Consider the following 17,239-nt stretch of genomic DNA (forward strand, 5'->3'; position numbering starts at 1 on the left):
TTTTTTCAGAGTACTAAGCGAAAAAAAATATTAAATTTTTTTGACCCACCCTAGTGTATATTTAAACAATGTACAGAGAGCAAGCAAATTACCGCGTGAAAAATAATAGCATTTAAAGCAGAATTTCATTACCAATTTGCCGGCAACTACTCGTACTTGTGGCGTTTTGGTTGTTGTTGTTTGTTGTTCTCGTTAATAGCCATTCAAATCGGTGAATTATTTTCGCTTTTCATGATTTCATATACACATACTTATGTATGTATGTATTTATGTGTACATATTGCAAGTAATTACCGTTAAAAAATTAGGAATTTCCGTTTTGATTTAAATAATAAAGTACTTTTTCTGAAATATTTTTATTACTAAGTATGTAATGCGAATTCTCTAAATAAATTTAGACGTCAAGTTAATGCTTCTTTTTGTGTTAATGCTGATTCCGAGATACACGAAGTTATCGACGACTTCGAAGTTATAACTGCTAACAGTAACGTGGGAGCCAAGTCGCCAAAGCGACGACTGTTTTCTTGAAGACAGGAGATACTTATTTTCACTTGCCTTCGTTCACAACCTTATCCAGTCTAGAGAAAGCAAAACTAACGGCGCAGTTGTTAAGGCCAATGATATCAATATCATCGGCGTACGCCAGCAGTTGTATACTCTTATAGAAGATTGTATATTCTCTCTTGAGTTCCGCAGCTCGAATTATTTTCTCCAGCAGTAGGTTGAAGAAGTCGCACGATAGGTAGTCACCCTGTCTGAAACCTGATTTGGTATGGAACGGCACGTAGAGGTCCTTCCCGATCCTGACGGAGCTTTTGAGATTGCTCAACGTCAGTTTACACAGTCGTATAAGTTTGTAGGGATACCAAATTCAACCAAACCGGCGTAAAGGCAGCTCCTTTTTGGGTCGGCCTTCAAAAGTAGCTTTAAAATCGACAAAGAGGTGGTGTGTGTCGTTCCTCTTTTCACGGCTCTTTTCCAATATTTGGCGCATGGTGAATATCTGGTCGGTTGTTGATTTTCCAGGTCTAAAGCCACACTGATGTGGTCCAATCAGTTTGTTGACGGTTGGGTTTAATCTTTCACACAATACGCTCGATAAAACCTTATATGCGATGTTGAAGAAGCTTATCTCACGGTTGTTGGGACAGATTGTGTGTGTGATTGGGTCTCCCTTTTTGTGGATTGGACAGAGCACATTTAAATTCCAATCGTCGAGCTTGCTTTCGTCCGACCATATTCTATAAAGCATATGATGCATGATGCTTATCAGTTCTTTGCCGCTGTATTTGAATACCTCGGTCAGCAATCCATCGGCCCTCGTCGCTTTGTTGTTCTTCAGACGGGTAAATTCTATTTGAACTTCTTCATGATCGGACAATGGAAAGTCTGCTCCATCGTCATCGATTGGGGTATCGGGCTCACCATCTCATGGTGTTATGCCTTCAGTAGGCTGGAGAACTGTTCCCTCCATAATTTCAGTATGCTCTGGGCATCAGTCACTAGATAACCTCTGGGGATTCTACTGTTGAGTCGAGCCGCTGCTTAAAGTTTATACGCAGAAAACTTTCTATGAAAACTAAACCTGAAAATCCCCTAGAGAACGATTTGCAACTTAATTGAAATCTAAATAACATTCGCTACCCACTATTTTAACGTTTTAATGACAACCTATGATTGATTGTATGATCGATGTTTCGTAGTCGATCGTTAGGGATCGTTGCAGCCCACATGGGTTTTAGCATAGTCGATTACATAAAACTGTAAGTTTTGTTGTATAATTCATTTACAAGAAACATTATATGAAACTGGAAAAATATGTTAAGAGAGCCATATTCTTAAATATATGTTCAAGTATTTCTTGCAGGCAAACTAGTATCAGTAGTTATCAGATTAAATTGCCATGAAGTATCTACCAACTCCATTTTTGCCTACAAGCGGGTGTAGGTTTTTAGAGAAGGGCTCAAAAAATATTTTTCAAATATCATTTTCCTTAACTTTTTAACTTCGTTGAGATTCTTCGCTATTGCAAGAAGATCTCTCACAGGTAAAGAAATTCGTTGTTTCCTCCTATTTGCCTCCAGCGAATACGGATCACCTTTCACAACGACAGCGCGAGCTCTCACATATCGGCTAAAACAACTTCGTTTTTGAGAGTTCAAAATATTAATTTGATGAGCCATTTACCGTATAGTCCTGACTTGGCATCGAATGACTTCTTACATAACTCTCAAATAGTATTCCTTGTTGACAGTTTGGCCATTCGGAAAGAATTCGGAGTGCACCATACTGCGATAATTGAAGAAAACTGTCAACATAGCCTTGATTTTTGATCTGCTTTGACTGTTTCCGCAAGCATATGTATATCCGAAACTCATCGCCAGTCGAGCATTGTTTCACTGACGTTGACGCTACGCTGTACTTTCACCAAACGTGTTTTCACTTCTTAGGCCCAAATTATCTTGCCAGTAAGACATCTGACTGTTAATCCTCGATTCTCAAGCTCCAATTACTTCATTTTATTGACGTGTTGATCGTCAGTTGATGTTGATGGCCGTCCTGGACGTGGTTCGTAGTCAACGCATTCTCGACCCTCTTTAAATAATTTGTACCAATCAAAAACACTTGCTCGCGATAAAAAATTATCACTAATTGTTTGTTTAGAGGTTCAATTATACTTGTATAATAAGGTTCTTAGTTAGATTTCAGTTCGATAATATGAATGGTTTAGGCAATTAGAATGAAGAAAACACATGAGAATATTTTCTGGTAATCTGACAATATTGTTTGAGAATTGTGCAGACTTTGAGACCTCCATATCCAATTAATTAGGCACCACGCGTCTAAATGGGAAACCCATTGCTACAAATTCCCCTTCAAAGTATAATACATACTTATGTACATACACTATGCGTCAGTAGCTAAATCCACGCTCGTTACTTCTCTGGTCAGCAATGCAAATGAGAAAAATATATTTTACATAATTGTCATTTATTATCAATTTGTTTATTAATTATTTGTTTCACTTAGGCGGTTTTATAAATAAATATTTCTACATACATTGGCTAAGCCGTTGTATTGTCGGCATGATAAATTACCAAGTGGCAGCAATTGAGAGTGAACACTCTGTGTTTGGATCGCATGACAAGAGGGGCATTTCATTTATACTCACATATGTATGTAGATATGTAAAAGTTGAGAGCGAACTTGAGTTAAGATTGTGACAGCTGCTGATGACTGTAAATTCAACGATAAAGTATGACTAACTGACGGGCTAACGGACGGACACAGAGGCAGACAACAGCATTGTATGATAGTCAAATAATTACGAATGATTACACTTTCAGTCACTTTTAAAGGGTGATTCATTTCGAGGAAACCTACTTTTTTAAAGAAAAAACAGAGAAACTTCAAATTTATTATCGTTCGAAAGAACATTCTTTGACACTTACTTTTTGAAAATTATCTCTTTCAAATGTTGGCCGCAGCTACGTTCGACCATTTCGACTGGTTACTAGCGAAGGAATGCTCCAAGGCCTGAATCGTATTGTCCGCATAGACTTTGGACTTTACATATCACTCCAGGAAAAAGTCTAACGGTGTGATATCACACGATCTTGGTGGCCAATCAATCGGCCCAACACTTATCTGCTTTCCGAGGTTTTCTCTTAATAAATCAACTGATTGAAGCGATGTGTGGGAAGTGACACCGCCTTGTTCTAGTTAAATGTCGCCGAGATCACGAGCTATAATTTCAGGTATCAAATAGTCGGTTATCAAGGCTCTAAGTATTCCAAGTACCCGTTATACATATGTACTTATATGTTGCATCCATCTAGTCAACTTAGCTACATTGAGAAGATTAGAGGATACTATTGTACATTGATAATGAGATAATTTAGCCAAAACTATGAACCCAAAGGAAATGAAAGACTCCCAAGCATTTATTGCGAAACATGGGTCGACTTTCTGATCAAAGTAGCTGAGTTCATATCGATCTCAAAGTAGTGATCGTTAGAATGAACATTCGATGAATAATTATAAAAATATATTTCGCTCAGTGTCAAGATAGAACATAGGTGCTCCACAAGCAAATGATAAAAAATGAGAAAATATATGTAGCTTATCTCTTCCAAACGTGAACCTCACCTTGCCGCGGTATCGCCTGTTCACTACGAACAAGACTCTATTGACCGAGCAAAACCTTCTCATTCCACGCCTTTGCCAACCTAGATGCAGTACCAGCAGCCTTGGAACTAGGATCAGAAGCAGGACGGCAATCACTTATTCATCTTAAACCTCTTGATAACAGAAACCAAAATAAACAAAGAAACGAATAATTATGAAATTAATCATATCAATATCATAACATATTCTCAAAAATGTTAAGCAATAACCACCAAGCAGAAGAAAAATGTGAGAATCCGCGACACCAACGAAAGAAAATCAATGTCGATCCTCAATTTATGAAGCATGTCACTGCAAAATATTTCGAGATTAGCGGCCACGATCGAAAATCAGAAGGTCCATACAGCCTAAATTATATCAGAACCTGAAATAATAGATTGGGATAACTAAGAAAATGCAAATGCTATTGTAACGTATTGAGTTGAGCCGATTGCTGAATTCCAGCGTCGTTTTGGCACTCTTCAACTGCTACTGAATCGGTTGTTAACCACGAAGTCTACTCGAATAGTAGTTTCTTATATAAGGTACTTACATTCATTCATTCATTCAGAATATTCACATATGTATACCTGATGGACTGTTGAGTTTGAAGTGGCAGGATCACATCAATTTACTCTTTGTAGGTTGGGTGAGTCACAGGGAGAGTGGTTAAGGGAATTCAAGTATAGTAGCAACAAATTAAAGAACAAAAAAAGTTAATTTGGAATAACAATTAAATCTGCTTGAAATGATAAGATAAGATAAGATAAAAGAGGCATACAATGTGGATGTGAGCGCTTGACGGGCACGATTATTTAAAAATAGGCTTCACTAATTCTCAAAGACATAAATACCAACCATAATCATTTTGACAATGATTGAATAGAATATTTTCCAATTTTTGACCCCAAGACTTGCTGTAAATAAGTTGATTGGAATTTCGAAAATTCGTAATTATACTGCGAAAATTCGAACTTGAATTTCGAAACTTTAAAATTGCGAATTTTTGTAAATTTTCAAGCTTTTTGTGTTTACGCACGGTGTGTACACTACAACTTTGGTTCGAAAGTATTTAGAATTTTCGTGACATAAAACTAACAAGAATTTTCGTGATATGTAAAAAAAAAATTGCACATAAATAACTCAGATTTTCTGGAAATAAGTTGATTTTAATTTCGAAAATTCGGAAGCTATCTTCGAAAGTTCGAACTCGAAACTTGAAAATCGCAAATTTTCGTAAATTTTCAAACTTTTTGTGTTTACGCACTGTGTGTACACTATACCTTTGGTTCGAAAGTATTTAAAATTTTCGTGACGTAAAACTAACAAGAATTTTCGTAAGTTTCGAAAGTTCGAACTCGAAACTTGAAAATCGCAAATTTTCGTAAATTTTCAAACACTTTGAGTTTATACACTTTGTACACATCAAACATGTTGTTCGAAAGTATTTCGAATTATCGCAACATAAAATATTTTTTCCGAACTGCACTTCTAGATTTGTGTAAATGAATATACATATGTACATATTGTTTTTTAATTTTGTATAGACTGTACCTTCCATTGGAGTGGTAACTTCTAGTTACTGCAATTGTTTTTTACTACGAGTTTTGGGCGACAATTTCAAAACAAAGAAACTATAGCAATCAAAGAGCGCCAATAATTATTACGTACATACATACATACATATGTACTCTATTATTATTTCACAAAAATATGTCTAATCTGATTCTTTTTGTTTTTTCTTACAGGCGAAGATAACGTCTCAACCGCCGAAGTAGTGCTAGAAACAACAAAAGAGAGCAAACACTCAAAATTGAAAGTTTGTAAAAGAAATTAATAACAAACAACAACAATTGTGCTGAAGAAGTCGAAAATAGGTTAAAAAGTGTTTGGTGTCGATGCGTTGAAATAAAATAAAATCCGAAAAAAGATACACAAATACCGAAAAAAAGTAATGTAAAAACGCCAAACTCGCTGAAGAGCCACTATTACTAAAAAAGCAACAACAAAAGTAAAAAAATTAAAAGCTCGTCTGTGTAGAATTTACCCTACCTCAATTATTTGTTTAAGTGTATGTATGTGTGTAGAGATTCGAGATCGAGTGAAAAAGAGAGGGAGAGAGAGAGACCAACGTTCGCGTGAGCATTTAAAAGTGTAGAGAAGACGCAAAGTCAACACAAGATCAGACGGTAAAGGTGAAAGCGGAAAGTGAAATTAAAAAAAGTCAACACCGAATAAAAAGTAAAAACACAAGATAAATTAAAAGTATTAAAAACAAAAATAAAAACAACGATTCAGCTTTCGTTGTGTGGTGAGCGGCAAATTGCGCAGTCCGTACACTAACGGACTCACACATAACGACAATTTGTTGACTACCAAAAGCGGCTACCCAAAGCACTTAGCCACAGCTAACTATTTCACCAGAAACAACAGCCATAGCAGCTGATCAACATACCAACAATAACTACATACAGTGTGTGCCGTGTATAGTGAAAATAGAAACTGAGAGAGTAGAGCGGATGAGTGGCTGAAAAAAAAGCCGGCTACGGCGGTAATTTTCAAGTTTTTGAAGATCACAGTTTTAAAATATACGGTGTAAGAGTCGAACGCGCGTTAAACGCAGTGACGAAAAGTTGTGAACAGTGTAAAGTGCGCTATACGAAAATTCGAAATACATTCGAACAACAAGTGTAGTGTATGCAAAGTGTATAAACACGTAGTGTTTTGAAAATTTACGAAAATTCGAAAATTTAAAGTTTCGAAATTCAAGTTCGAATTTTCGAAGTTCAATTACAAATTTTCGAAAATCAAATTAACTTATCTCCAGCAAATCCGAGTTGTTTTTGTGCAATTTATAGCAAAATTTGCGAAAAAAATACAACAACAATAACGGGTAAAGCACAATAATTTTCCAGTTGGCTCGTGTCGGCATCGCGCGTGTGTGGGTGACACGGTGTCTGTAGGTTTGTGCGCGCTTAAGTGCATGAGTGCGTTTGGAAGACGTTTACGAAAAAACAAATCATGGTAGATAACAACAACAAAGCAACGTTGGCGACAACAACAGCGAATACAAAGCAACAACGCCAAACGGTTGGTGCCGGTAACACAGCGTCGTTGAGTCCAATAAGTAGTGCACAGCAGCAACAACAAGATCAGCAACTACAACAACAAAAACAGGAAAAGTTCGAACAACAGCAAAATATTGTCACAAAGAAGAGCAACAAAAACAAAAATCAGAAAAAGTGTGACAACAAAAGCAATGAAAAACTGAGCAATAATAGAATTGAAGACAACTACAATAACAACAACAATACCAGCCAGCAAAACAACAACAACTCCAACCCCAACATTAACGGTGCTGTTGGCGTAAAGGAAGATAACGACAACAACAACCCATTAACAACAAAAACAATTAAGACTGTGTCAACAACAACAACAATCACAGCAAGCGCGTCAATCGTTTCCGCTACAGATGCTGACAGCAAGCAGCCGCCAGAGGTCGGCAGTTGCATCAGCGCCGATGCAAACGACAATGAATTTGAGAGCGCTGCGAAAGAACGCCAGTTGCCAAGCAAAGCGGCAACAAGTGGCAAGAACAACAACAACAACAACAACAGCGACAGCAATCGTTACAATAACAACAAAAATGCGAAAACACGCAGTGCCAAGCAAAAGCCACAAGCAACCGACAAGCAGGCTGTTAGCCAAAATAGTCGCAACAGCAACAACAACAAAAACAACAAAAGTCAAAATGGCAAAGTGTTTACGAATAGCAAAAACAACAACAAGACTAATTGGAAGCGTGTTGAGAAGCGTAACAGCATCATTTTCAGCACCAATCATCACTACAGCAACTACAATAGCAATGATAACAACAACACAATTAAAAACAACAAATATCCTACACAGAATTCCAATACGCCTAGCATTATGACCGATGACGATGATGATTATCGCGACATAACCGATACCGAGTCGGTGCGTTCCAACGATTGGCCACGCAAATACTCACGTCCACAACAACATCAACAACAACAGCTAAAACAAAAACAGCAGCAACAACAAAGTGCTAAAAAACCAAGTGCCAGTGACTTATTGACAGCCGCCCTAATGGTGCCCTGTGAAAAGTGCAACAAAGTGAAAGTACAAGTGCAACAACAACAAGGCTCTAATTCAAATATGTCCTCATATTCGAATAGTTCGCGTCAATATCGTAAATCCAAATCGTATATGGGTGAATGTGCCGCCGAAGAGACAGGTGGTAGCGGGCGCAATTCTGTGGCATCTGTTGAAAATTGGCGTAATCCCAGCGGTAATAGTGGTAAAGCTAACCGCTATCAACGTTCGTTGAGCGATCGTCGCTCTTCGTTTGATCGCATGTTTGCCGAACGCAATAAGGATTTCGTGCCAATTGTCCAACCAACCCGTCCAATGCTTGCTTCGTCGAATATCGAATGTGTTCTTACAGATACCGAGAAAATAGTGCTCATCGAACGACTGGGGAAAGGACGTCAGACATATCCATTAATGCAGGTGAGTGTTGGCATGTAATTACAGTTATAATTATACATAATATATATGGAAATTATATTATTTTCATATGAGTTTACAATTTCTGATAGACGGAATAGTTCTTAAATCCCGATCTCTGTACCAAAAAGTATAATATTCTATAAATATATAAATCTCGTTGTATATCTCGTACAGCTCATCGTTCCATCGACTGCATTACTCGCCGTTGCCAATGCGCAAAGGATTATTCATCTTCCGCAAAACCTTTCTCACGAACACTCCCAAGGCCGCTTCATCAGATGATCTTGGTCTTTGTTCGTCGAGAGAGGACTTTACTTTTCAATTGCCTAGTCAATTCAAACCTGCTGGCAAGAGTGATTCTGAGTTGGATTTTAAGGCTGATAATATTGTCCGTTATAGTAGTCTTGATTTCCCTTTGGAGATGTGTATCAACTCGCTAAATGACAGAACTATGTTAGATCTTTGGTCGCACGTGAAATGATTACCAAAATAAATAAAGATTTTGAAGTTCTTTCAATTTAGCTGCGAATATCCCTCCAGGGGATATAATAGGTATATAATTATTTTATAACCGCTTACGCGATCTTGGCCAAGCTGCAATTTGAATTTATGTCCTTTTTCAATTGACCTTTTTGTCGAGAATCCCATAGGATTTGGATCTGGTTACGTTCTACTAATATGAGTACTTCCTAATAAGAGGTTCTAACCTTAGTTAATACCGTTATATCATAATCCAAAGTTGTTCAAACATCTTGAAACATTCTGACAGAGTTTCGGAGTAAATTGTTGTGTTGAGAGTCCCTACTCAGACATAAGTAAGGGTTCGTTTAGATTTCATATTTTCGTATGCTTTGGATACTGAAAGGTCAGTTCTTTGTTCATCTACCATGTGGATCTTATGTTATCTTTGATCGAAGAAAAGTGTGGTTATGTAAAAAATATTTTTTTTGTTTTGACGCATCGTTTCGAGTGTTCAAAAAAAGCTCAACGGGGTTCATATGAATTGATACTTTCCGCATATTTAAATGCAAGGTTAGGTTGGGTTAGTCTGTTAGGCTAATGAGCCACAGATAGACCAGATCTGGTCTTTAGCGATACGAGATGGAGTACCGTTACGTAATTCATGACGAGTAGTCATCTTTCAGGATGCCTACGCTTGACGTGAATTTCAATAGGTTTTGCGACCTCACCAACAATACCACTTCAATTATCTCATACCGTGGGATCCTCAAAAGCTTGAAGCTCTGCCTTGTTAAGGCAGGATAAGCGCACAAAAGATGCTCCATTGCCTTCTTGGTGCCATGCTCTTGACATATCCTAAAGTCATTTCAATCTGTCAGTGCAGCCTGTGGCCACTGATAATCCCTATCATGTTTCAACCTTCTCTTCTATGAAGAAAGAAACTTTGTGTATTTCTGAGATGCCGCTTTGCACACTACTTTTGCAGTTTTTTCATTACACCACGTTTTGAATTTCCTTTCAATGTTGCATGAATGCATCATGTCGTTCACGTTTTTGGATGACAGCCATACACTACCCTTGGCGATCTCGTCCACTAAATCTCATTGCCATAGATGGCTTTGTGACCAGGCACCCAGTAGAAGTGAAGGCGCTTGCTTTTGGTGGCAGTCTCCACTGCCATTGAGTTGTTTCCACCCCAACTTCTTCCATACAGCTTCTGTAGATGCCGTTTGGTAGGATTCCCAGCCTTACAGCATGGACACCAATAGGGCAATGACCTGCTAAAAGCCCCATAACTAGGTAGAGGCTAGCCTTATTGAGGACAAAGAGATCACTAGGTCTCTTGCGATTGATCTTGTGCCAAAAGGATTTTGTGACAGCGCATGTACCGAAGTTAGGCACTCCCTGATCCACCTTAAATGCACTGTTAATGAGTTCAAGGTCGCCGCCCTGCTATCTGTGTGGACGGCCACTTTTCTGAAGAAGGCTGCGCACTCCGGAGCTTAAGGTAGCAGTTAAAGTTGCTATATAAATTTATTGATTATCGAGTGCTAAGTGGCTAGAGTTTTCACATCTCTACAGCTTTGGCAGCCTTTGGCGAGCATCCTTATGGCCTCATCTAGCATTGTACTTCCTTTTCATCATGAACTTAATTTTTTTCTGCCGCTAAAGTTCATGACCTCTCAGTCTCCTACAAGTATGCAAATATTATGCGTTATTACATACACATTTATGTATGTATATATGCACGCATGGTTATGCTTATAAATATGTATGGACATTTACGCAAATTTGAAGCGCAATTTGTATAGTGCGATATTTCGCAACAGGTTTCAAGGCGGTTCAACAACATCGCCCACACATACATACATATGTACATACTTGTATACAAGTTTTGGTGGATGTGATTATGTTTGCATGTGTGGTAGATATGTTTGTCTGAAAGGGAGTCATGACGTGAGGCTTAGTTTGCGCACGTCAAACGTTTCCATGATAATTAATAGCGCAAATTGTATGCAAACTCGTATAACAGTGATTTTTTCGCTACTTTTTTTAATTTTTTAAATTTTGTTTAATTTTTTTTTGCTCCGAATCCCATTTTTTACCAGTCGTCTACAACTAGAAATATGTGTATGTAAATAAATTGCTGCTAAGCACTGTTATTTAAATGCTTGACCACGAAAAGTTTATTTGAAAATAATAAAAAAAATAAAAATAAAAAAAAATGCAAACAACTTTCATTTTTTATAAATTGCGATTTGGGGTTCGGCTTTGTAATTTATGAATGAGTGTGCGATAGGAAAAGCACTAGCTGTGATGGCAAAATGTAAAGTTAAAAAAATTATTATAAAAAAATAGTATATTTTGAAAATAATTATTTTTAATTTTAAACATTATTTTTATATTAAATTTTTTTTTTATAATTTAATATGCATTGTGACAAAAAAGTACCCGGAAATTGTAAATACAATAAAATGCAAAATATTTAATTATTCATCCATATTTATTTTGTCGTCTTCAAAGCTATTCCCATCAGATGTAATACACTTCTGCCAACGATTTTTCCAGTCCTCGAAACACTACTCCTAAGCACCTTTTAAATGGCCTTCAGCTCCTTCAGGGAATTTTGATTTATCTCTTCGATTGCCTGAAGACGTGTTCCACGGAGCGGCAATTTAAGTTTGAGGAAGAAGAAAAAATCACACGAAGCCAAATCTGGTGAATACGACAGTTGATCGATGCTATTCATTGCTTTTTTGGCTTTAAATTCTGTCACAAACGTGGCTCGATGCGACGGCGCACTATCATCGTGTAAAATCGTTCTTCCACGATCCGGCCGTTTTCGACTGATGTTCTCACGCAAACGCCTAAATGTGGCCAAATACAACTTCTTATTGACCGTCTGTCCCTCCGGAACAAACTCATGATGCACCAAACCACGAATATCGAGAAAAACAATGAGCATCACCTTGATTCCGATGATTGTTGCCTTGTTTGCATGTCAAACTCATAAACCCATGTCTCAGCGGCAGTTATAATGCTTTCCATGAATGTGGGATCGGAATTTGCACAATCAAGCATGTCGAAAGATACCTGTTTACGGTACTTTTTTTTTGAAAAAATCAACATTATCGAGACGGTTCGAAGAAGAACGCTTTTCATATCATTCGAAAGGACTCGTGAGAGATGTCGAGCTCCCTTGCCATCTCTCTCTAACATTTGCATGACTATTTGCAAGCACCACACCCTTGACCTTTTTTTAATATTTTCATCTGTTTAAGAGTTCGAAGGTCGTCCAGAAAGAAGCATGACTTCAACGATCTTTCGATCGTCTTTGAAGGCTTTGTACTACTCGCAGGCTTGTGGTTTTTAATAAAACAGAATCACCTTTCATTTTGCCAACATTCCCAAGGATACCGCATCCATTTTTTCGGGTGCTTTTCTGTCATAATGTAAAGAACATGGGGCATGCGGAAGCAGTGCGAATCCAAATTGATGAATTTTCGCCATTGTTTTCACTGACTTATAATTGTATTCTGTATTGTCTTCGTAACACAGCAATTTCGTTGTATTCAAATGCTGCCGTTTTTCCAGGATTTCGTCCTTCAAACGGTCCAATAACGCTATATATGGTAATAGCGACTTTTGCTCCTTATTTTTTCAAGATAGTCAATAATGATTATTCCATACGCGTCTTAGAATACAGCCGCCATAACTTTGACTGCCGCCTGTTGCGCTTTTCCACGCTTTGGAACGGGTTCATCGTATACAGCCCACTCGGATAGCTGTCGATTAAGCTTCGAAGTAAAATGATGGCGCCATATTTCATCCATTGTCACATATCGTCGCAAAAGTTCGGGTTTATTACGTATCAAACACCGCTCCGAATCATCTACTCGTCGCTGCCCAATTTATACACACACTTTTTGAAAAATTTAATGGACTTGATATCAAATTTTATTACTTCGTCTAGTCCCCAAAACTCCGAAATTTCTACATAGTGCTATATAAAAGCATAGAAGTTGCATCAACGGTTCGCATATACCAACTTTCCTTCACCTTTTCCATATTTTGTCGTTACTTATTACCTATTTGTGTCGCAAGTGATGCAAGTGAAGTGGCTTGTGACCAGTCATTAGCCCAACAAGCGTTCTGTAGCCCTTTCGAGACCCTGTGAGTAAAAAGCATGCGTCTTTTTTGCTTGATCTTGGCGATTCTGCATATCCTTAAGATGTTCCATCTCGCCATAAACCATCTGTTAGGCCTTTCGGAAGCTTTATTGCATATAGTTTTTACTGACTACCTTATTTCTTATACTGGTTCGGTAGCCAGTCGGTTGGCAATCTCATCAGCTATTTCGTCTCCCGGTATCCGTTTGTGGCCTGGAACCCAGCATATAAGCATATGCATCCTGGCTGCCGCTACATCCCTGCTTCGAAAGATTAGAAGATAATTGCTGCCTGGTTATTGATATATTGATGTTCTTTATGTTGTCTCCAGCGTTGTTAGCTATCGCAGCCGATTTTCTGACCCAAAAGATCTTGGATCTGAAAGATATTGCAGTATTCGGGAAGCTTGAAGGGTCAACTGAGTTAAAGCTCCGTGCAATAGACTTCGGATTCCATTCAATTAGCCATTTTTGATCCGTCTGTATAGATGAGGTAAGTTCCGCTAGCGAGTCGCATACTCCTACGCCATCCACACTCTTTTAGTTTAATTTGAATACTGCCTTCCCAAATGAAGTGTGAGGTTATGTGATTTATTGTTATTTAACAACACCTTTATTGTAGAAAATGCACCTGACGCCGCCAATCTGGCAGTTGATTTTGCTGCAGAGCTTTCCCCTGCAATGTCGACTGGTGGTAGCTGGAGTAACTATTCTAGTGCACCCGTTGGCGTGGTTCTTAGCGCTCCCGTTATGTATGCGAACTAGTCATTTCGTTTTTGAGATATCGACCTTTAATTTTGCCCACATCCTTCCATGCCCAAAAAGCTTTGTATTTGTCGGAATCGCTGATATCGGACTACTATAGCATATAGCTGCCATATAAACTGACCAATCTAACTCAAGTCCTTGTATAGAAAACTTTCTTATTTGACGAGATATCTTCACAAAATTTGACTTGGGTTATTGTATAAGACCGTAATGCAATATCCTAAGAAATTGTTCAGATCGGATCACTATAGCGTATAGCTGCCATACAAACTGTACGATCGGTTTGAAGTGCTTGTATGGAAAACTTTTTTATTTGACGAGATATTTTTACCAAACTTGGCATGAGTTGTTCTTTCAGATACTGGTACAGTTTTCCAAGAAATTATTCTGATCGGATAATTATAGCATATAGCTGCCATACAAATTGACCGATTTCTTTTTTTTGAATTTGAATTTTTTTTATTTATGTACATATTTTTGTTAATTTTTTTTAGTTTAGATATTTTTTCTTCAGTATTTTCGTTTTATTTGTGTTTTTCTTTTAACTGTTTTTTTATTACTGTTATTCTTGTCGCAACATTCATTTGCCAGCGCTTCCCTAACTCGTTTATGTTCCATCCAACACGTGCTGAAGACGTTCAAGTCAGTCTGTTGCTAATCAAACCACTTTCGGTTTTAATAACTAAGATTTCATTAGCATAAATCGGCGATAATCAATATAATTTATCTAGACATTGCTACGAAATCGAAAAATATAACAACAAAAATCTTCTCAAGGTCTTATTATTGTTTACTCACGATAAGCTGAATTCTTAATACTCGTATAAATACACAAGCATAAATACGTACATATGTGCATACATATGTATATTGACTTGTACATATATACATTTTTAAAGTATTGTCGCCACATTTGAAGTGTTGAAAAAAATCGCTGTAGACTAGTTTATGATTTGAATTGAAATTTATGTACAAAGTATTATTATTTAAATGTGCGCTGAGACCAGCCCGCAAGCCAAATTCTTTTGTTTCGAAGCGAATATGGGTTACCCTTTCGGAAATGCGCGGGAATGGTCCAGTCTTTTGACTTGTGTTAATAGCTTTTGGGGAAATTTAAATTTTTCGCACTCATAGAGAAAGATACATATATCTATAACGTTCTCAGTGATGTGTGTTGTCACATTGCTCTCAGTATTTCTCCCACCTTGTTGAATACTATGTTTTACAACGAACTACAGTTAAACGAATTCAAATTTTCAAAATTTTCAGGCTTAATAATTAGCACAAGGTCGAAAAATATTTCTATTAAAGAACTCTGCTTTCCTACAAGATTACTTGATAAAGTCTCCTTGAATAAAAGTTAATAAAAATAAAAAAAAAACTTCGCATATTTACTATCAAACAGGAGAACAAAACACTTTATAACAACAACAACTAGAAACTATACAATAATAAATATTATTAGAAAGTAACCTTCCAATTTGCGATTTGTCTCAATATTTCATCACTTGATAGGTGTCCCACTTTATCAGTGAAAACATGTTTTCGAAAGTTGTTGTTGTTTTCAAGACATACAGACTGTTATTGACGAATAGATATGTACATATTTTTATTTGGTAAATAATATCAACCTTTTGCGTTGCCTTATGCAATATTTGGTAAATATTTTTTTAATTGTCAGTGATCTTGAAAAATTTTGTTGAATTAATTAAATTTCATAACTTTATTTGAGGTAAAAAGAGGCGATATTTTATTTTCATAACTTTGAAATCGCAAAAATCAAATATTTGTTTTCATAATGTGTTCCAACTGCCATCTGGCAACACTGGCTTTGAATATTTGTATTCTTGGATCAAATATATCTACCCTCACAATATTTAAAAAATATAAAAAAGTAAACAAAATTTTATTTTCAACATTTTTTAAAACTGTTATCTGGCAACACTGGCTATGAATATTTATTTTCTTGGATCAAATATATCTACCCTCACAATATTTAAAAAATATAAAAAAATTAACAGAAATTTATTTTCATACATTTTTCCAACTGTCGTCTGGCAGCACTGACTTCGATTATTTTTGGCCTCGAATCAAATATATTTCTAATTTTACAATTTTTAAAAAATATTTAAAAATAAACAATATTTTATTTTCATAATTTTTTCCAACTGTCATCTGGCAACACTGGCCTTAAATATTTTTGGTATTGTATCCAATAGATTTCAACTTCACAATGTTAAAAAATTATTAATATTTTATTTTCATATATAGTTCCAACTGTCATCTGGCAACACTGGCTTTGCATTTTTTTGGTCTCTGATATTGAAACAAAGCAGTGTTTGTTTTCGGGGTGTAATGGCGTATAATCATGCTTCTGGGTAAGCTGTTAGAGTCGTAGGGTTGTACCCAATTCCTACTCTCTCCTCGTGAGTAATCCCTGTTTAAGGAGGGATTGTCTCAATTAGCGATTTAATGGACTGCTTCAATTCAGTCAGATTTCTCCGTTTTGTTTTGTACACCTTTTGTTGAACATAAAGCCATAAAAAAGTCTCGTGCAGTCAGGTTAGGTGACTTTGGGGTCAGCGGAAAGTGTAGTTTTTTGATAATTATTTGTTTTCAAAAAAGCTCACGCAACATCTTTAAAATAACGATGTCCATTGACAGTTACTGTTACACCGTTTTCTTCAAAGAAGTATGGCTCGACAATACACCTTGATTAAGCTGCTCACCACACAGTGACCCGTTCTGGGTGAAGTTGTGTCTCGTGAACTATTTCTGGGTTTGATTCACTCCATATACGGCAATTTCGCTTGTTTACATTGCCGTTTAGATCAATATCATCATCAAGATCATTGTAATGACCGTTTGCTAACTCCAAGTTGCGATTCGAAACTCTTGGATTTGCCTGAATTGATGATGCAACAGCCCCGATTGTTTCTTGAACACAAACATACGGATCTCGATGACACGGTCTTCTTGCGATAGTTCTAGATTCGGTAAACATGTTCACTAACTTCATAATGGTCCATCTACGCGGGGAAGTGCAGCCAAAACCTGTCTGAATTCCTTTTTGGCTGAAATCCAAACCGCTTTTCGGTCTCCCAAGCATTAATTTTTCTTTAATGCAAATAATAAATTGCC

The 17,239-nt window shown here is 37.0% G+C and overlaps 1 protein-coding gene across 1 annotated transcript in view; it reads left to right on the plus strand.

Annotated features, from left to right (window-relative positions):
• Positions 1–17,239, plus strand: part of LOC120773102 (terminal nucleotidyltransferase 5C) — a 309,654-nt gene that overhangs the window by 13,657 nt on the left and 278,758 nt on the right. The window contains exon 2 of the mRNA XM_040102073.1: positions 5,916–8,700. Coding sequence (XP_039958007.1) covers positions 7,189–8,700 — 1,512 coding nt within the window. The 5' untranslated portion in view covers positions 5,916–7,188. The remainder of the gene's footprint in view (positions 1–5,915; positions 8,701–17,239) is intronic.

The sequence above is a fragment of the Bactrocera tryoni genome, chromosome 3 (assembly GCF_016617805.1).
Source record: "Bactrocera tryoni isolate S06 chromosome 3, CSIRO_BtryS06_freeze2, whole genome shotgun sequence".
In the NCBI taxonomy this organism is placed as follows: Eukaryota; Metazoa; Arthropoda; class Insecta; order Diptera; family Tephritidae; genus Bactrocera; species Bactrocera tryoni.